Source organism: Phycodurus eques, chromosome 5 (genome assembly GCF_024500275.1).
Source record: "Phycodurus eques isolate BA_2022a chromosome 5, UOR_Pequ_1.1, whole genome shotgun sequence".
NCBI lineage: Eukaryota > Metazoa > Chordata > Actinopteri > Syngnathiformes > Syngnathidae > Phycodurus > Phycodurus eques.
This window is the reverse complement of record NC_084529.1, coordinates 20,711,741-20,733,949: the sequence shown is the minus strand read 5'-3', so window position 1 is coordinate 20,733,949 and position 22,209 is coordinate 20,711,741. Positions and strand designations below refer to the sequence as shown.

Below are 22,209 nucleotides of genomic sequence, written 5' to 3'. Positions count from 1 at the left end.
AAATCACACATTAATCAACGGAATGAGAGGACAAACGCCGACCTCTCAAATTCTGTCTGTGAAGCACTTAGCGTGTATTGTGGGCACAGATAATGAGAGGATTACCGCCTCCCATCTCAAAAGGATTACGTGATACATGCACGATTTCAGCAAAGTGTTGGCAGGGCATTTGGCAAAGTATACTTTTTTGGGGGCTGTTTTAATTGTTTCCTCCAGAATTCGCTCAATCAAACCTTTATTTAAAATGAAACAAAACAACAACTTTGCTGCAGCAACTGACATTAGCCTTAGTTCTTCCATGGACACATTGACTTATATTGTTTATTTCTGGTAGGAGCGCTATGGGCAAAGAAGGACATCCTTGTATTTTGTCTTAGGGGCAAGTGGAGCAGTCTCCCTCCAGATCCCGCAGATGTCACTGTGAGTAAAAAGTTTTCTTACACAGGGGTGATTCAGTTGAGCTTTTGAAACGGTTTCACTGTCGAGACTCCCCACATAAATACGCAGTTTTAGGTTAAAAAAATTACATTTAAAACAGTATCCTGCAGAGGTTTTGCAGTATGCCTTTGAAGGAAGCATCCAACAAAGCAAAGTAACATAAGGAAATAATGCACATTATGTTAACGCTAGATCACAGAGCAAAAGTAAACCACTTCCGAGGACAACAAGAAGCAACATTGTTCCTGTAAAGCTGGCTCTCGATTTACCATTAAAATCATTCAAAATCATTCAATCATTCAATCAATAGTTCGATACAAACATTACAAACAGGAGCATGTAGCTAGCTGCATTAGTGCTTAGCTAGCACCACAGACAGTAACTAGGGCTTACGTGAGTAGTGTAGCATTAGCATTTTCTTAATGCGCAAATAACAGCATAGCCTTATTTTATGGATATACAGTAGGTCATATTTTGCTTACAAAATGAGGATAATTTTTGAGGGATTAAAATGAGAATGGCTGTAGAGTTAGTTCTATGAGGTCTCTTTTTTTTCTCCAAATATAACATGTGTCGCGTGCTCCAACAATGATTACCTTTTAAAAGATTTAAAAAACACATCCAAAGCGTTTTTCCTATAACTCACAAAATGTATTCCAAAATTCAGCGTAGTGCCTCTGGGAAAGTGCCTATGATAATGTTCCACTGCAAAATAATCAGTACAAATAAAAGTAGAGTGCAGTTTTGGGGGGAAATAAGTCATTAGTGTGTTCCTGCCATTTGTTGTTGTTCTTTCTGGATTGTTTGGGGCAACTTAACCGTCTGTCGAAACTTGCTATTAACTCATTCCCTACTAATGCCGTCCGAAGACGTCATTCAGAATCCATCTATTCCCTGCCAATGCCGTCTAAAGACATCAATGTCGTTTTTTAACGGAGATGGGTGGGGGAGGGTCTTGTGCAGTTTATGTGTGATCGTCGAGCCTCTGGATAACTGCAATGAGGATTGGCACCCTGTAGACGGCAACAATGCCTTGAGGTAAACGTCCCTCCCTCAGGGGAAGAAGAGGGGGCGGGCCGGCGGCGTCCAAGAGACAATGAGAGAAGGCAAACATAATGGCAGAAAAGAGAAAAAACAAAATGAAAAAAATCTCACAAAAAAAGCTTTCGGTACTAGAAATGTATTGCGCCAAGGCAAGAAAAATATTCCTGCGACCGACAGGAACGACGCCTTAGATCATGCGGGGGAATAAAGGATGACGCGCCGAGCCAGAATGACGCTCCGAGCGATTGCTTTTTTGCAAAGCTATCGCGCCAAATGGCGACATCCTCGGCCGCTTGCCAGCTGATCATCTGCCGACCAAGATTTGAGTAAATGCGATCCGGAATCGTCAGATGAGTGAACTGCCTCTGGATCGCCTGAAAGCAGCCGAGGAAGCTCCGAATGATATTGAGACGAAGGTAACTCGTTAGCAGCTCGCGTTAGCTACATTTGGCAAGCAAACATGCTCCTTCAATCCTTGTTACATAAAGATATAATTTAGTCCCATTAGTTTACATCACAATGTAACATCTGTTGCCAGTACTGATTTGAATTTTCCATTTCTTCCATCTTGCAGGAATTAAACACCTGCAAGTCGAATGTCCTTTACGATTGCGACAAAGAAAAGTACTGTTTGTTTTTTTCTTACCCTTGCAAAACACGTCATCAATAAAACGTACTCTCTAGTAATGGTATGTATTTTTTTAAAACTTACAGGTTATGCATCCAGCAGACGTGTGACTCCCATTCCAGTACGCAGTGCAGACAAAAAAGGTAATTGAACGCTTTTTTTTTCTCCACATCTCACGACAGCAATTACAACAATGTATTTTTTAGTAATAGTTATATTTCTAAACTGCACAGGTTGTGCTTCAAGGAGAAGTAGTGACTGGTTTCAAGGAGAATGACAACTACACAATATCCCATTGACTGGCAACAGAAGAATAACATCTAGATGTGGATAAAACGTTGCTAGATTTTATGCGCAAGGTAATAAAAACCTGGACTATTGCGCAAACGGTAGAGGAGGAGAATTTGGAGTGTGGGAGCCCCATTTGTTCATGCATTTTTGTCTAATGTAAATTCTGTACAGTTATACTTGTAAATACATTATTTTTCTGTCAAAAGTACTTTTTCAGTGTTGTTTTATGTTCAGACGTTTGAGATTTTCGATTTTTCTGCTTGATCTGTCTGCTTTCACAATAAGTCTGTTTTCTTTGTTTTTTCCCACCAGAAACAGATTTGGCTGAAAGTATCCTATATTTGACTGCTGATTACTAAAGAACGGTGTAAGCTAGAGACAAACTTTTTTTCTGATGAAAGAGGAGAGTCTGACCTTTCTTTTGGTGGTTTTGGTGTTTACATAGTCATAGTACACAATATTCTATGGGGCTTAAAAAATGAGTGAAATTGCTCAAAAACGCCTGGCAGTCTAAGTCTAGGGGTTCCCTGCTCAAGAAACAGCTGGCATTGAATGAGTTAAACAGCGAAATGAGCGTGACAGGTCTGTAAAAAGATGGAACGCATTGGTTTTCTATGTGGTTAAATTCATTGTTTTTAGACAATAACTAAGACAATCATCAGATAATACATTTTGCTGGTATGTAGCCTCAACCTAAAGAGGTGGTGTACACGTCTACTCAATGCTCAAATCAGGCCTGGTTATCGACCAGGCCTGATTGGAGCATTTTTCCTCTTTCCGATCAAAGTCAGCAAGGGCCAGATTGTCGGATATCCCTAAAAGATTACCCTGAATTATGATCCTGTGGTGTGGAGTGTGGTAAGAGTAATTTTGAAAAATGGTTGGGGTCAACAATGGTAAATGTAATCCTTGTATGTGGTCAACACTGAAACACGGACTCTTATGATTGTGACGCTAGCCAATCAGGAAGCTCGCTGAAGCTCGCACCGTTGCCCAACATAAATAGAGGAGCAACTGGTTGAGTGTTTGTATAACGTCTCTCACAAGTCATTTACCACAGTAAAAATTACAAAAAGAAGAGTTTGCCACCTCAGTGTAGTTACTTGATAAGATAACAGTTTGCCTTGCTTTTTCTCTTTCTTCTTTCGGACAGTCTGGATGCCCTGTGGGACTAGTCTGCCTCTTACAGGTCAGTCTTGGTTCTACAGCAGATAACTGGCTTGGGGGAGAAAGCTCGTGATTGTCGGTGGATACAGTATATCATTATGTTTGTGGTCATCTTAAGTACAGGACTCTCCATAAGATCAGTAAGAAGACAATAGGAATAGTTCTTCAACATATAAAGGGTCTCTCATTTAAAAAAAAAAATCGGTACATATTTGTGTACCCTCCTTAATTGGATGGCTTCACCATTTTATCATGGAAAATGCTGCCTGGATGCTTCAGTAACATTAGCGTCAGGGCTAACATGATGGTTGTTGTTCATTTATTTGTTTACCGCCCACCCTCGATTGGCAGAAAACATTCCAGCTCTAAACACTTCTGTCGCTTACTGAGAGGCCCTACCTTCACAGTAGGCGTTATCGTCTCGCAGGGGTCGGAATCCATCCTTGCAAACGCAGCAGTCTCCAGCCTCGAGGTTGACGCAGTCGGAGTGCTCCACGCAGCCGTGGCCCTCGGAGCAGAAGTCATGACCTGCAGGGGGCACAGACAGGAAGAAGACACAATCGATAACAGGCGTAGTACTTCATCCGCGCTAGGGAATCAGATCGCCAGCTACATTTTATGATTGCAGATTTTAGAATAATTTCCTATTTTGCTCGCTGCCATTGATTTGTTTCATGGCAGTGGGAAAAAAAACATGCTGCTCTGGGAGCTCTTGATGCTTGATGCCTGAAAAGATTTATGCTGTCAGGAAACCAAATGTAGAGGGCAAACAATGAGGATCAGATGAAAAGGTCAACGATTTACAGCCGGTCCGCTCTAATCTTGCCGATGTGTTTTCATCAACAAACCAGCAGTGGGATTTTTTTCCAAAGCAATTGTCCCCTTTTATCTGCCATCTGTTCGTTAAAGGCACCAAAGCAGGAAATCAATCTAAGTCTATCTAAGGGGTCCTCAATTAAGAGTTAAAGGGGTCCAGGACAGGAAAATTCAAGGTCCAGAACATTATGATGTATAACTTGATTTTCATTCTCCCGTTTTCTATAGCGATGGTCCTCGTTAAGGTTGTGGGAGAGCTGGAGCCTATACATTACCAGCTGACTTTGGGCGAACAAACATTGACACGCAGATTGACACCTTTGGACAATTTAGACACACACACATACATATATATATATATATATATATATATACATACATGCACACACACACACACACACACACACACACATATATATACATACATATGTATCAATATATATATATATATATATATATATATATATATATATATACATATATATATATATATATATATATATATATATATATATATATATACACATATATATATATATATATATATATATATATATATATATATATATATATATATATATATATACACATATACATATATATATATATATACACACATACATATATACATATATATATATATATGCATATACATATATATATTATATATATATATACATATACATATACACATACATACATATACACACATATATATGTATATATATATATGTGTATATATATATATGTGTATATATATATATATATATATATATATATATATGTATATATATATATATATATATATATATATATATATATATACACACACATATATTCATATATATATATATATATATATATATATATATGCGTGTGTGTGTGTGTGTGTGTGTGTGTGTGTGTGGCGGTGGACGACTGGTTAGGGCGTCGGCCTCACAGTTCTGAGGACCAGGGTTCAATCCCCGGCACTGCCTGTGTTGAGTTTGCATATTCTCCCCGTGCCTGTGTGGATTTTCTCCAGGCTCTCCAGTTTCCTCCCACATCCCAAAAACATGCGTGGTAGGTTATATATATATAACATGCTGTGAGGGCCAACTTCAAAATAAAAGTTTTATAGATTACTACATTGGACATCAATGCCATTTCAAGCTTTTATTTTGAAGTTGGCCCCGCAGCTGTTACCGACGCTCAATGAAGCCTTAAGCATGCCTTCGCCCCCTGGTCGTTGGCTGGCTAGGTTGCGAGCACTGCTGCAAATGAAGCACACGATCGCAGACGATCAGGCTCATTTAATGGTGGCAGCCAAAATTGCGATTAAAATTCGATTAATTGTGCAGCCTTAATTTTCAATCCGACTGCACGACAATTCAGTCAATTTCAGCTGCGTTGCTCAGTGTGCGGCAGCGTAAGAAGTACCCCAAGAGACCGCCAAAAGGAGCCTAAAATGGCTGCTTCCAACCAACATGGCAAACTTCCTGTGTCTTTCCAAGCATGGGTCCTTGAGATTTTTTTGTGGGTGTACTCACAATAGACATGCCTACCAAATTTTGTGTTCCTATGTGAAACTGGGGGGGGACACTATGGAGCCAACACCTACCCCAATACAGTTTTTTACCAGGATGAACAGAAGTGAATAGAGAAAACCTTGGAAAAGGTTGATTTTTTTTTTTTTTTACTAACTCCCTTTTTCTTTGATGTTGCATTCTTATAAAGCACAGCATCATCTGTATTAGCCTGAACTTTCTTCCTCACCTTCAAAGGCTTGCCTGCCTTGCACAGACCCACTCACTCCACTCACAAAGCCCTTCCAAATAAATGTCACGCTGGCGAATGTGTTTACTACAGAACAGAAACGACTAGCCTAAATCCTTCAAATGTTGCACTTGTTTAATTCATATGTATGTAAATCTATGTAAATATCAACATTAACATTAAAGAACACAGCCGGCGTTAACATCCCTGTTGTGATGAGAGTTGATTAAACGGAGATGGGGGACGAGGCTTTGTCCGCACTTACCTCTACAGACTTTGCAGCATCTGTCACTCAAGGTGATCTGCTCAGACTCAGGACACTGGAGTTCAGGGCACAGCTTGCTGGGGACCACTCGATGCATCATCCTGTCCTGTGATGGGCAGAGAATCGCACGTGAGCTTCTTTTTCTCATTTGACCAGTGTGCCTTGCATGTAATTACGCTGCTAATTATTCATCCTTTTCGTTTCCTTTTTCCATTCCCCTCTCACCCTCCTTCCAAAAGCAATTACTCACTGGTCAATAGTGGTTTTAAGTGAACCTCTGCTGGGGACGTGAAATAGTTCTTTTTCGGTGTTTCACATCATGCTTCATTATGCAGCAGCGAATCAGCCGGATTAATTATTCCTATAGCAAAGTGTGTGCTGAGAGCTACAGTACATTGGAATAATTTTCCCAGCATGCTTCTGCTTTGTCAACTTGCTTCATCCGTGACGGCGCCGGAATAACTCACACTTACCCAGTTTTCAATTGTTTTGCCTTAGTCAAATGACAGAAGGGTTTGTTGTTTGTTTTGAGGGGACGAAACTTTGCTGGAGTCTCGAAGTTGCACCACACAATTCTTGCCGCTCACCGGCCCAAACTTGCACCCCGGAGATGAGAGGCTTGACAAGCATCTGTCAGGGGAGGCCTGCAGCAGCGGGCTGACTGACAGTGCTCCTCATCCTTGTTTCTTTGATCTGCCAGGGGACCGGCAGTCGGTTTAGCGTGGGCCACAGATGGGCAAGGTGTGTGCAGGGGAGCCAGGCAGCTGTCGGAAACAGCCGCTTCTAAGGGAGCTTTGTAGCCGCAGTGGGGGTCACTGATTGATACCATTGAGTTTTATCGAACAAAAAGCTACTAATCATATTTTTTGTGATTGATTATACAAAAAAATTGAGAAGTTAATTAAAGGCAAATGCAAACAATCAGTCCATCTGCCGCACATGACAAGAATTATTGAATAAGTGCAAAATGAATACAATTCAAGAAAGCTAGGGAACAATGACTGCTACGTTCCGACTTTTTCTGCTGAACTCAATTAGCAGGACTGTGCCAATTACGTTAACACACAAAAGACAAGGATAACAGGCGAGCTCAATACAATTCAGACGAAAGCTGACTTGCTCAGGTTTGATGTACAGTAAACCCCCACTATTTGCATCATTTATGCAAATATAATAATTTGCGACTAATTGATACCCTCCTAAAAATGTTTGTCATTGCCTGTATAAATAGTGTAAACCCAAAAGATAACCCAAAACTATGATCCCAAAACATTTGGGTATCATTTCAAAATAATTGTACAACATTCACCTGTAAGATAAATGACATACAGATTTGATTTTTTTTTTTAATGCACCAGAAGTGCGAACGTACATGCAGTAAAGACTCTCCATTACTTCCACTAACAACCCAGGCTTAATTTACAGTAGCTCCTCCCAGACATACAAAGATCTTAAACCTTCAGTCATATGCATCACTTTAACAATACTTCCTTGATACCAATTACTACTTCCTCTTATCCAGGGAATCTTGTAGCATCTTAGGGTGTTACAAAAAAAGCACAAACACATATGGAGTTTTTCAGCAAACAGTTGAGATTAGGTCCCACAGAAAAAAAGCACAAATAATGAATTTGCGAATAGTGAACCGCGACGAGGCGATTGTTCACTGTCTTCTCTCGGGAAATAGTTTCGGGAATATTTAGCAAGCTGGAGGAGATAAAAATGAAATGACGTACCTTGCACTCAAACAGCAGACACCTGTCCGAGGAGTCGCGCACAGCCTTCTGATCGCCCTCCACCAGCTCCCTTCCGCCAAACAGGCAGACAGCTGTCGTAATCATTTTTAAAAAAATAATAATAATTACATAAAGCACATTGTTTCCACATAACACCATGTTATGATCATTGTCCTAAAGTTCATTCTTCTTTTTCGGGATCAAATTTAAGCTCTTTTTGAGCACATTTATTTTATAATGTGTCACCTTTACAAGGATAAAGTCATAAAGTTACTGTAGCTCATATGTTACAAATTTATCCTTATAATATTACGAGAATAGATTTGTAATCTCCTGGAAATTATCTTTGAGAATTAAGTCTTCGTCTCAATAGGAAAATGTCCTAAATTGTAATGTTACAATAGTGTGGTAATGTTATGAGAATAAAGTTGGATACTATGTATCGCCGCTTACATGCAGTGATTTCTCCAGATTCTCTGAACCTTTTGATGATATTATGGACCGTAGATGATAAAATCCCTAAATTCCTTGCAATTGTACGTTGAGGAACATTGTCCTTAAACTGTTCAACTATTTTCTCACGCACTTGTTCACAAAGAGGTGAACCTTGAGCATTCCTCAACTTTCTCATTCTGTTTTGCCACCTGTCCCAGCTTTTTTGGAATGTGTTGCAGCCATAAAATTCTAAGTTAATGATTATTTGCTAAAAAAAAAATCAAGTTTATCAGTTCGAACATAAAATATCTGTCACGTACGTGGTTAGGGCGAGGGCGAGTAACGCAAGGCAAGAACATGGTGGACCCAATTGCAGGGAAGCAGGGAGGCAAGGCAGGAGTGCGGGAGTCTCAAAATAATATTTAATCTTCAAAAAGGGAAAACTGAACAAAGTCCCACAACAGATACCAATCAAATCAAAGTAACAAAGAAACACTTGAATATCTAAAACTGGAAACAAACTATGACCTGTGAGTAAGACGTGGAATAGAAAGGGGAAAATGACACCTGACAATGACATACCACAATGATAAAGACAACTGGCGACTATGACATGGCAAAGACGTGTGACGACAATGAACCGACAAGAACTGAAAGAAACCAGGGAACTAAATACAAACAGATTAGACGAGACAACGAGGAACACCTGGACAAGACATGAGTGGCTGGAGAGAGCTGATTGGTCGACACAAAGTAGACGAGAACAGGTGGACACGACAACCTAATGAGCACACGACAAACATGGAACACAGGAAAATATGGAACTAAACTAAACACAACCCAAACCAAAACACAGACCATGACAATATCTTGTCTTTGTAGTGTATTCAATTAAATATAGGTCGAACATGATTTGCAAATCATTGTACTCTGTTTTTATTTATGTTTAACTCAACGTCCCAACTTCATTGTAATTGGGGTTGTACATTTTTGCTGACTCTTCTTGCTGCTGTTCACATTTGCATCTGCATATAGTATATGAAGTAGGCATAGTATAGTATGGAAGCCTGTTTATAGTGTATAACAATCATGTACACTACATTTCATTCTCAACTGCTTACATAGATTTGTAACTGCTGACGCTCTAACCAGTCGTCCACCGTGCCGCCACAATTTGAGTATTCATGTAAAATTACAAATTCATTCTCGTAGTACAATTGAATGTAGACCTAATGCTCCTTCGAAACAAACTTATGAAATTTGCACTCAACATATTTGTTATTTAATTCTCCATTCACTGATTTCACATGAATAGTTAATTCAGATAGTGTTTCATAGCATGAAACATAGAATTATGTGGACCATGATAGACAAATTGCAATAAAGATGTAAAAAAAAGGCAGTGAAGTGATAAAAAAAAAAAAAAAAAAGGTAAAGCTCCTCCCTGCGGGGTTTTCATCGAGAGACCGAACCATGTCTCTGTAGGAAGCATTGGTAATGAGCTGTGTGTTTGTCTACCTTGTTGAGATAAGGGAGGACACGGTGGGCGTTGTAGTTATAAGAATAGCCTGGTATGCTTTTTAAAAAGGCATTACAGCTCAAGCGGCGCAGACAAAACGATTTAATCCAGCACTAATATTTTCTCCCCCTATCGGAAATTACTTCCCGGCTATTGTTTGTTGCTCGTGCATCAGCTGGGTGGCCAACGGCGGCGATTTGTGGGAGTGTGTGATTGGAAAGTCTGTTTGCAGATGAGACCTGCATATCCTGGGGTGTTGGGTGTGTTAAGAGTGATTTTTCCCCACAGTCAACTTCGAAAATCGGTCATACATTTTAAACCTGTTCAATATATACGCTTGTGGTCATCGCCGATTGTGACGTGATGAGTGTTTGTATAGCGTGTTCCACAAGTCCTTCACCATAAAAAAGGTTTTTCATGATTTTAGTCTAATTTGGAATTGTACAACCTCAGTGGCGTTAGACTTCAGAGGCTTTTTAAAATCAATCCCTTTATTATCAAACCCTGGTCATATCGATAAAGCTAATAAAAGCCGTTATTCGGTGCTTGAGCAAGATGTTATTCTGTAGATGGACAGGTTGCCCTGACTGCTTTGACATCTCTTTAATTTGGATTAATGGAAGAATGCAAGTGGGAGAATAGCTAATATTCTTCAGAATTGCATTTTCATTGAGAGGGGAATTGGGAGCTTGTGTGACGGTAAGGATGCTTATAAGAGTTCATCGTCCACCCCCCGGGAAAAAACAGTGGACCCTTTGTGGAGAAATGTAATGAAAAAAGAGTTATATACCCTGCGGCGAGATACAGTATGGGCCATGAAAGTTGTAGGAGTGTGCGTCATTTCCTTCTACATAAATATGAATGAGTGGCTGGCATCAGTGTGACTGATGACCATCTGTGTTTTGAAGCACGCTTGTGAACATTGTCACGTACATATATATGCACAACGACGGACATGCAACGTTATGAGGTAGCTTAGCAACACGGCAGAGCCCCGGTCAATAATAGCCGGGCAGGCCTCGACGCAGGCGAGATACATGAGCTCTAAATGTTGGTAGCGCTGCTGTTGTTTGCTGTCAAGTGTGTGCAAACGTGGCCGTGTGTGGGAGGGAGGGTGGCTCCGGTTGAGAGTGCTCCACTCACGCTGACACTCCTTGCAGCAGGCTTCCTTCACATAGGCCGGCAATGTGCCTGGCCGGGCACTGAGGATGAGGGCAGGAGATGGCCTCGCACTGCACCGTGCCGTTCTGCTGGAGAAAAAACAAGAAGACCATGCATTGTTTCAGGAGAACGTTCATCACCCACTGTGAGTTTCTTTTCAGTGCGACACAGATTTAAATTGATCGTGCAGCGAGCTGACACACATACACTTTCACTCTCGATAGTAAACATAGCCTTTATCCATCCATCTATTTTGTGTGGTGCTTGTCCTCACGAGAGTTTCTGGTGAGTTTGAGGCTTCAAAATCAAGAAAAATCTCAAACGATGTGGGCAGTGTGTATGGTGACCCATGGACCAAGTGACTACGTCGGGAAGTTGTACAAGTTTGAATGAACGAAGTTGGAATATTGATGATTTATGACACAGGTGTCAAACTCAAGGCTCGGGAGCCACATCAGGCCCGCCACATCATTTTATGTGGCTCGTGAAAGCAAATCATGTGTGTATACTTCCATGATTCTTGCTGAAATCTGCGCCAGAATTAAAATGTTTTATATGTAATAAACAATAACGTTGACATATTGCAAGCATTTTTGTAAAACTCTTTTTACAGTAACTTGAACAAAATATATATATCCATCCATCCATTTTCTGTACCGCTTATCCTCACGAGGGTCACGAGCGTGCTGTAGCCTATCCCAGCTATCTTCGGACGAGAGGTGGGGTACACTCGAACTGGTCGCCAGCCAATTGCAGGGCACATATAAACAAACAACCATTCACACTGATGTGCTAATCAGTCGCCCACCGTGCTGCTATGTGTTTCAAAAGTCAATGTTCTTTTAATTCATGTGTTTGAAAGTAGAGAGTAACTTTTTCAAAATCTCAGACAAACTAAGAGATTGCACCACAAGGTGGCGCTTCAATGTCATATTTGGAAAAATACTGTATGTCATGTTTGAGACTGCGGCACAATGCCACATGACCAGAGAGAGCCAATCACAAGCGTCGACTTTAGAAGGAGGAAGTGATATGAACAAAATCTGAGCTTTTGCAGCTATTTTCCAAATGTAACTAAAAATGTACTTCTGGATATTTCAAAAAGCACTGTAATTTAAGTACACATTATGTAATCTCATTACATGTAATTAGTTATTCACCAACACTGGTATTAATAAATGATCTTTCTGGCGATTCTTTAATATAGTAGCTCCGCTTATTGCCTACAGTCGATTCAAAGCGTCATCTGCATATCTAATTTAATTAAACACTTCCTCCAGTTTTGACTGGGCCTGTAATAAGCATCGCCTCTACAGCTGATGGCCCCGCAACAGCAACATCTATGAACCCTCTTCACATAATTGATAACATCTTCTTGCATGACCTTTGCATTTGAAAAGGTCACAGCTAATTGCCACGCGCCAGGTAAAGAACATATCCCAGCTAATTCCTTAATTGCAGCCCAGCGCGACCATTCCAGACGAACGAAGCCATTCCATTGGCTGAACCGACAAAATCAAATCCCTGATGATGATTACGTCTGTCAGGAGCAATTAGGTGAGCGGTGTGTAGCGATGTGATTTCCTCGTTTATAGTGCGTAGGGTTAAGAAAATCAGGAGTTCGGTGATTTAGTTTCATCATCTACAGCTAAGAAGACTGACAGGGAGTGAAATGTTTGTTGATGTCCTACAAGCGCCACATCGCCAACTACTTCTAAGTCTCTTTTTTTGCAATTATTCACACTTGCCATAGTGCAAAGTAGACCCTCGAGAAGGCTGGAGCAGCACTTAGCGCCGTTGTTGATGCGTCTGGCAACAATGTGGTGGCTTGTAATACAGCATCTTTGCCGGGGTAGCTAAGGCAACCGTGCGCGCATGAAATGTGGTAATGAAAACGAAATACAATAAAAGACAATACAATACTCCACACCCCCATCCTGCCCACTACACTTAATGAGCGAGAACACACACGCTGCTCTGAATGTTTGCCCATCCATCCACTTTCTTTAGGGCTTGTCCTCAATTAGGTGTACTGGAGCTGACTGGACAATTTAAAGCCATCAATGAACCTAATATAACAATTTGGGGAATGTAGGAGGGAAGCCAGAGTTCCTGGACGGAGACAGGGAGCAAACTCCACTCATGAAGGCCTGAGCAGAGATTCAAACCCTGAACTCATAACTGTGAGCCAGACCGCTTTGTCACCATCCAGCCCATGAATGTTTGTGTGGGACACAATATTTGAATCGGTAATGTACATTATTTATTCCATTGCCATTTTGATTCCTTTAAAGGAAGATACGTCTTAGATCCTCTCAGTGGCATACCTCAAATGAATTTACATATATACATAGATGTGAAACCTCAAAGAATGAAACTTGGGGATCACCATCACCATGAGCATCACAGTCGACTGATTTTAATTCAATTCATTTAATGTAATTATAATTTAATAACTTAATTTTAAGGCAAGGCCACTTCAATTCAGAAAGAATAACTCATTATGATACAACTATTATAACAAAACTTGAGCACTTTATTTCAGTAATTGATTTACCTTTTATTTGTATCCTTAAAGGTGTAGTTTGAAGTTAAAAAAAATAAAACACTATTTGTTCATATTAAAGCTGTCTGTATGACTTAACAGTCAAAAGAAAGAAAAAAAAAAGAAAATAAAGGAAATCACCCTTCTCTGGCCCCCATTTACTGAAATTAGCTATACTTAACTTTTGCTAGCAGTTTGAAAACTGCACATTATGTCCCTTTAATGTTCATAAAATGCAATCCTTATCCAAATGTTTTTTTTAAAATACATTTTGTTACACAAACGTTTTATCAAAAACATATTTATTTAATTTGTTTGTTCTTTTTATCCAATGTTTAATTTGTTTGAAATTAATATATAAAATAGGATAGGAAATCGCTCTCTGTGAAAGTTCTGAACTCCTACTTCCATGCGGTAAAATCCTGCTCGGAGCGCACATGTTGCGGAACTTCCGACAGCTAAAGTCATGTTCTTCTTTGGTCCACAAATTAGTTGAAACTGACCCAAAGTGAGGATAAACGATAAAATGGATGGATAGATGACTCAACAGCACCTCTGCTTGTAGCGCCATCCATTTATTTATTAAACTGATGTAAGTGACAGTGCATAAGAAATTCACACACATCCATTCATTATATGACACCCTTGATTGGTCATAAACACACAATCTGACAAGCGCATCATTCTAGTCGAGGATGAACACTCTGGCACTTAATACAAACTGAATGCCTTGCCGTCTTATTTAAATCTCCATACAAACACTCAGTCAACAACTGAAGGGCTAACCATGCAGGTGCAGTTCCTGCAGCCATCTGCCCAGCCCTCGTCCTCGCGGTAGACCACCCCCTTCACGCTGCAGGTCCTCTCACAATAGCAGCCGTCCAGGCCATTCATCTTCTCCTCTGCTTTGGACAGCTGTTTGGGCAAACCAAAGAAAAAGACAAGATGGAGAGAACATGTCTCCATGATTGCTAGATTTACACCGCAGGTCTCAGTGTTAGTGTCAATAGGATCTATGTATAGTCACATACAATATAATGCCTCTGCCTATTCTTGCTGCTTTTGTTCTTATTTGCATCTGAATGTACACCCTGTTTATATAGTATTGATCACGTGTACTTCCAACTGCTTACAAGTTGTTTTTGCTACATACTGTTCAATGCTGCCGACTACACTTGATGCTGTACATATTCACATCTGCAAACAATATATACAGTACAGTGTGCATAGTATAGTATCTTGTTTAAACATGTACATTTCATTATCAACAGCTTACATATAGATGCTTTATTGAGACTGTGCATGTTTGTGTTTTATATGTTTGTTGTTTTGGCTACATACAACCCCAATTCCAATGAAGTTGGGACGTTGTGTTGAACATAAATAAAAACAGAATACAATGATTTGCAAATCATGTTCAACCTATATTTAATTGAATACACTACAAAGACAAGATATTTAATGTTCACACTGATAAACGTTATTGTTTTTAGCAAATAATCATTAACTTAGAATTTTATGGCTGCAACACGTTCCAAAAAAGCTGGGCTAGGTGGTACAAAAGACTGAGAAAGGTGAGGAATGCTCATCAAACACCTGTTTGGAACATCCCACAGGTGAACAGGCTAATTTAAAACAGGTGGGTGCCATGATTGGGTATTCACAAGCAAAGATGGGCGAGGTTCACCTCTTTGTGAACAAGTGCGTGAGAAAATAGTCGAACTAGTTTAAGGACAATGTTCCTCAACGTACAATTGCAAGGAATTTAGCGATTTCATCATTTATGGTCCATAATATCATCAAACGGTTCAGAGTATCTGGAGAAATCACTGCATGTAAGCGGCAAGGCCGGAAACCAACATTGAATGCCCGTGACCTTCGAATGCCCGTGACCTTCGAGCCACTGCATCAAAAAGCGACATCAATGTGTAAAGGATATCACCACATGGGCTCAGGAACACTTCAGAAAACCAATGTCAGTAAATACAGTTCGGCGCTACATCCGTAAGTGCAACTTGAAACTCTACTATGCAAAGCAAATGCCATTTATCAACAACACCCAGAAACGCCGCTGGCTTCTCTGGGCCTGAGCTCATCAAAGATGGACCGATGCAAAGTGGAAAAGTGTTCTGTGGTCTGATGAATCCACATTTCAAATTGTTTTTGGAAATTGTGGACGTCGTGTCCACCGGGCCAAAGAGGAAAAGAACGATCCGGACTGTTATGGACGCAAAGTTCAAAAGCCAGCATCTGTGATGGTATGGGGCTGTGTTAGTGCCAATGGCATGGGTAATTTACACATCTGTGAAGGCACCATTAATGCTGAAAGGTACATACAGGTTTTGGAGAAACATATGCTGCCATTCAACCAATGTCTTTTTCATGTACGCCCCTGCTTATTTCAGCAAGACAATGCCAAACCACATTCTGCACGTCTTACAACAGCGTGGCTTCATAGTAAAAGAGTGCGGGTACTAGACTGGCCTGCCTGCAGTCGAGACCTGTCTCCCATTGAAAATGTGTGGCGCATTATGAAGCGTAAAATACGACAACGGAGACCCCGGACTGTTGAACAGCTGAAGCTGTACATCAAGCAAGAATGGGAAATAATTCCCCCGACAAAGCTTCAACAATTAGTGTCCTCAGTTCCCAAGTGTTTATTGAATGTTGTTAAAAGAAAAGGTGATGTAACACAGTGGTAAACATGGTAATGATTATCAGTTTGAACATTAAATATCTTGTCTTTGTAGTGTATTCAATTAAATATAGGTTGAACATGATTTGCAAATCATTGTATTCTGTTTTTATTTATGTTTAACACAACATCCCAACTTCATTGGAATTGGGGTTGTACATTTTTGCTGACTCTTCTTGCTGCTGTTCACATTTGCATCTGCATATAGTATATGAAGTAGGCATAGTATAGTATGGAAGCCTGTTTATACTGTATAACATTAATCATGTACACTACATTTCATTCTCAACTGCTTACATAGATTTGTTTATTGATACATATAGTGGTTTTTTTTGCTACTATACATACAATGCAGCTGACTATTCTTACTGCTGTTCACATTCACATCTGCATATAAAGTATAGTATGCATAGCATATTGTAGTATTCCATTAATATATGATTAATCATACGGATTCCATGCTCAACTGATTATTTATTGATGCATTTATGTATTTTTTTTGTCACATACAATGCTGCCGACTATTCAGGCTGCTGTTCACATTCATCCATCCATCCATTTTCTGAGCCGCTTATCCTCACAACGGTCGCGGGAGTGCTGGAGCCTATCCCAGCTATCATTAGGCAGGAGGCGGGGTACACCCTAAACTGGTTGCCAGGGCACACATAAACAAACAACCATCCACACTCACATTCACACCTCGGGGCAATTTAGAGACTTCAATTAACCTACTACCATTAGATACCTCCGGAGGAAACCAGAGTTGCCGGAGAAAACCCACGCAGGCACGGGGAGAAAATGCAAACTCCACACAGATTGAACCCCGGTCCTCAGAACTGTGAGGCAGACACTCTAACCAGTCGTCCACCGTGCCGCTGTTCACATTCACTTCTGCCTATATACTGTAGCATAATGTAGTCATGTCGTTTGCCATTGACATCTGTATAGATAGTATTTATTATTCATGTATAGTTTCCACATTCACTGTTCTCATTCTGTTAAGTAGCATTGGCTGGTGTTGCTATTTTGGGATTTCATGGTACACCGATTGGCATATTTTGACAACTATTTACGCTAAAGTTATCCAATCGATTGTTATCCACATTTGGAAGAGTACAAATTGCGATCTGAGAACATTTTATTTTTCTCTATTTTCGTAACGACACATATCCCAAAAAATATTAGAATTTTGTCACTTGAACCACTGAGATTTAATCCAGCCCTTGTGTGTCTTCATTTGTAAGAAGAAAATTAGAGTAAAGCAATCAGCCTGTTGATAGAAACATTAATGAGGGCTAGTTTCATGTCTTCCAGTAATAATGTTTGACAATGCAGATTGCAGTTTCACAGCAAACATGAGCTTTGGCCTCATGGATGTAAATTTCATCACCAAAAGTCGGTGCGCAAATTCCCAACAGGCGTTACCAGGGTATTACTGGGAAGGAACAATGGTTGCAGTGACCTTGAACTCTAACCTCTAATCGAATCGGCAAGCCGATGTAAAAGGAGGTGTTCACAAAACATGCCGGCAGCTGTGGTTGTGGCCTCAGTGGGAGCATTGGACGTAGTAATTACTGTAGCCGACTTTGTACTGTACGTTACCTTACTGGATGTTTTAGCAAGGATATCCTGCAGCTCCATAATCTTCTGTACAAGTCCGTGGAAATCATTGCAGGTAGGACATGCTAAACAATGAGAGAAAACACAGTTTTATGCCGTTAATCCGTTCCAGCCCTAGTGTTCCTTCTGGTGTGCACGCCCTGGCCACCAAGGGCAGTATAATACAGACACGTAGACACACATGAAGAGGGGTTTCACAACTAACTTGGCAATCTGCAATAATAGTAATATTAGTTGTTTTTCACAGAGGATAAAGAATCCCTGTGAGTATTGTTATATTATCTGTCTACATGTGCTGGTACACTGTGTGTGTTCAAATTTTTGTTGCTCAGTATTATAACACTGCAACTTTTAATGCCATTCGTTAGCCCTTCTATGGCATTTTGTATTGTGTGTTAGCATTAAGCTACTGGAGATTCTTGAGGCAAAGTTGTGTGGTTTTTTTTTTTAATACACAACGTGTACTCGTCTATTTTTATGTTTAATTTGACAGCAAACTCCAGCTAGTAGAGACAATGAACAGCTTGAAACCTCTTGTCACTCGTAAGTCAAAGCACCACTGTACTTGATTTACCGACATGAGAGGGGCAAAATAGTAATTTCTTAATACAACTCTCTGCTAATGATGCAGCCGGTGACTGTACAGTTATATACATACACCTACGTGTATATATAGGATAGCAGACATATTACAATGTCATTGTGCTAAAAATACTGACAAAGTATGAATATTTCCAAAAGAGAATTTAAGATATAAAGTTATTTATTTGTAGTTATTTTGGCCACACATTATTGTTCTTTCATGTCATTGTTGACACATACTGTGGTATAATATGAGATATTATAACTTATACACAAGCAGTAATATACTGTATATATTAGCATACAGTCTGTGCCATAAACTGTCAATATATATTGTACTATGTATTATTCCACTCCAAATTCAATTCATAATGTGCACGAATGTAAGATACTATGTATACTATCTATCTGTGAATTCATTTAAAGTGATTGATATAGGTAAAATAGTGTCTATGGAGCACTCACTTCTGTTCAGGTCTGGACACTGTGAGATATATCCTTGTGGCATTATCACAATTTCAACGTCCTGCATCACCCCCTGAAAACACATGCACAGGCACACACATATTATAAAAGTGAGCCCAGTGAAGTAAAAGTGATAGGAATAAGAGAAATGTGTTTTCCCCACCCCAGAGCGTGAGATGATAATAATAAAACCTCCTAGGAATAATCATCTCCCCGGCAGGGGGTTAAGTGATGGTTGCAAATTCTATTGCACCACTTTCTAGCTATTGATTGCTCTCCGGTCTCTGTCGAAATCCTGGAAATATATGTTTGCACACACAGGGGCAATGACAGTCTGTCGCCATGGTAACTATCCATCTATCCATATTCTAAAGCGCTCATCTTCATTAGGCTGCCACTCCAATATACTAGCCATTCATTTTAAATTTCTGCCAACTGAAATCACACTCGAATTTGGATTATAATAACAAATCTAAATGCAGCCACTGTATGTATTTTTCATCGTGTATCAATCATTTTGAAGAAGATTTTCTGGCTACGTGACGACCAAATTCTGAATCAACGTAAACTGAGACTTCTTGATCAACGCAGTAACAGCTTCAGAAAACTATTTGGAAAAGATTCTCACTCTTGATGCGTAGGATACTTGCTTCTGATCGAGGCTCATTTGTTCTAATTCCTTACGTAGCTAGGGTTTTGCTACGTACAAGCCCTGTAATTTGCACAAAATGGCTGCTTCAAACCAAAATGGTGAACTTCATGTTGAATTTCAGGCATGGGGCTTTGAGATTTTTCCATGCGGTCCTTTTATGAAAGACATATCTACCCAATTTCATGTTGAAACTGGTGTCAGGAGCTAGTTCTTTCTAACTTTTCAGGTGGTGCTACAAAGAGAGTTTGGCAGGGGGTACCACCACAACACATACTGTCTGCACGTAGGATTCATAATGCTGACGCTAAAAGTATGCAAGTACATAATAATGTTTCCTGGAAGAATTGCCATTGTTAAGGTGTGTGGATGTAGCTCAATTTCCCACAGCTGACATCAGGTTGTTCTAGTCGCAATTATGCTTGTCAGAGTTGTTTTAATGCAACATACTTTTAAATTTTATTGAGTGTTTTTGTTTGTCACATGTATTTGTATCTATCTATCTATCTAGCTATCTATTACTGCAAGCCCGAATTATTTGTTTTGGTTCGTCAGAGAGAACTGTGCCTCGGGCGCTGTCACATGATTCTGTTTTACCAACGTAACCACAAGTGACATTTGACTCCATTTTGCCAATCAATAAGGGCCATGCGGTCACATGACCACATACAAGTTCACTGCGGCCCCACACAGAAGCAAAGTTTTTAAAGTGATTAATTTACGTGAAACATGGCAGAAACAACGGAGGAAACAACGGTGTGCGACTCACACTCAGAAGAGGCATAACATTTATTTTACAGACTCCAAAAAACAACAGCTATGTTATGCATTGTCATCTGTTTCTGCCTAAAAAGTCCACATTTCACCCTACAATAACACATTGCTGTTTGCTCTGTTATCTCTGCCTAATAAGCCTGTTTTGCTGTTTCCCAAGTGTAAACACAGACAGTTACATTAAGAAAATTTATTGTGGCTAAATTTGTCGTAATTTATTTTCATTTGTAAAGATTTCACTCATTATTGTTTTAGCTGAATTGACATGGTTGGGCATCATTCCCCTTTTATATTTCTGTCTATTCATGCTCTGATTAGAAAAATACTAATTCAGAAGTTAACTCACCAGTAGCTCAGTACTTTTTTTTCAGTAATTAATGTACTTTAATCTTGCTCAAGTGGAGTGTGGAGGACTACTTATCAAGTCATATTATTCTGAAGTATCAGTACTTTTACTCAAGTAAAATGTGTGGCTGGTCTACCCACCTCTGATTACTTCCACACGCATAATCAAATATAAAACCCACCCCTAGTATTTATGCTGCTTTTAGATGCCAAAAGTAAAGAGGAGTCCTACAATGTGAAAAACATTGTGTGAGTCCCTGCAACATAAGGAAAACCTAGTGTAGAGATGACTATTCAAACGTACAGTCACTGTCAGAGAGATTAAAATAGTTATATATTGCTGATAAACTGCGGCGCTATTCCAGTCAGATCTGTCACAGGGTTCCACTCTGTTTCCGTCTTCTGTCTGACTTTGCCTGAAGTCGGTTCATTTTTCTCTTGCTGTCAATCATGGAAGAACCAAAGCATCTACTTTAATCTCTTTTAGAAGCTGATGCCGGCCCACTGTTTTGTGGGTTGTTGATTTTTTAACTGCAAAAGTGCACCAGAAAGCCATTAAACCAACTGCATTGTTGACAAGACTCACCGCTCCATAAGCCTCGACATTGCTAGTTGTTGTGCCTGCGGTGCTAATTGGCTAATCATTAGTCTCCTGCAGAACTCATTGAATCGACTGTCGGTCGACCGAGAAACTGCTGCTTAAGGTCATGTAACCAGACAGAGGTTTGAACCGGGGAAATGTGAGCAAACATTCAGACTTGTCTTCAGTGTGTGCTCTAATCTGGAGGCTGGATGATAGGGTAAACAATAGTATAGAACAAGCCTAATGAGCACGGTCCAGAGGCTATTCAACGATTTCTCCGAAATCAGCATTGTGGAGATTTGCTGAGATAATTGCATTGGGCTGAGCTGCATTCAAAAGGAAAGGGAAACAAACTGCTGATGGCAGGCAGGGCAACAGTCACATTAAAAATGGCTAAGCCTTGAGAAACGTTAGCAATTAAATCCAGCAGCTCTATCATAAATAAAAACCAAACAAGGCGGAGATGATTTATGAAATAAGATGGAGGCAAGCACTTGGGCTTCACAACATAATGAGTCCTTTATGGCAGAGTAACACAACACATCCGAACAGACATCAAAATTGATATCTGGAGTTTGCGTGTCAACGCTAACCTTGAAGAATCCATGAGCTGAGTTTCTCTGTCCGAGCCAGAAGGAGGCGTCCTCAGGGATGTCCATGTCGGGGGCCTCCACCACTCGCTCATAAATCCTATAA

At 40.0% G+C, this 22,209-nt stretch overlaps 1 protein-coding gene across 1 annotated transcript in view; it reads right to left on the bottom strand.

The window, feature by feature from the left end:
• nell2a (neural EGFL like 2a) overlaps positions 1–22,209 on the bottom strand; it is a 105,484-nt gene that overhangs the window by 66,125 nt on the left and 17,150 nt on the right. Inside the window, 9 exon segments of the mRNA XM_061678008.1 lie at positions 3,968–4,096; positions 6,405–6,510; positions 8,141–8,232; positions 11,238–11,283; positions 11,285–11,341; positions 14,587–14,715; positions 18,098–18,180; positions 19,163–19,235; positions 22,107–22,203. Coding sequence (XP_061533992.1) covers positions 3,968–4,096; positions 6,405–6,510; positions 8,141–8,232; positions 11,238–11,283; positions 11,285–11,341; positions 14,587–14,715; positions 18,098–18,180; positions 19,163–19,235; positions 22,107–22,203 — 812 coding nt within the window.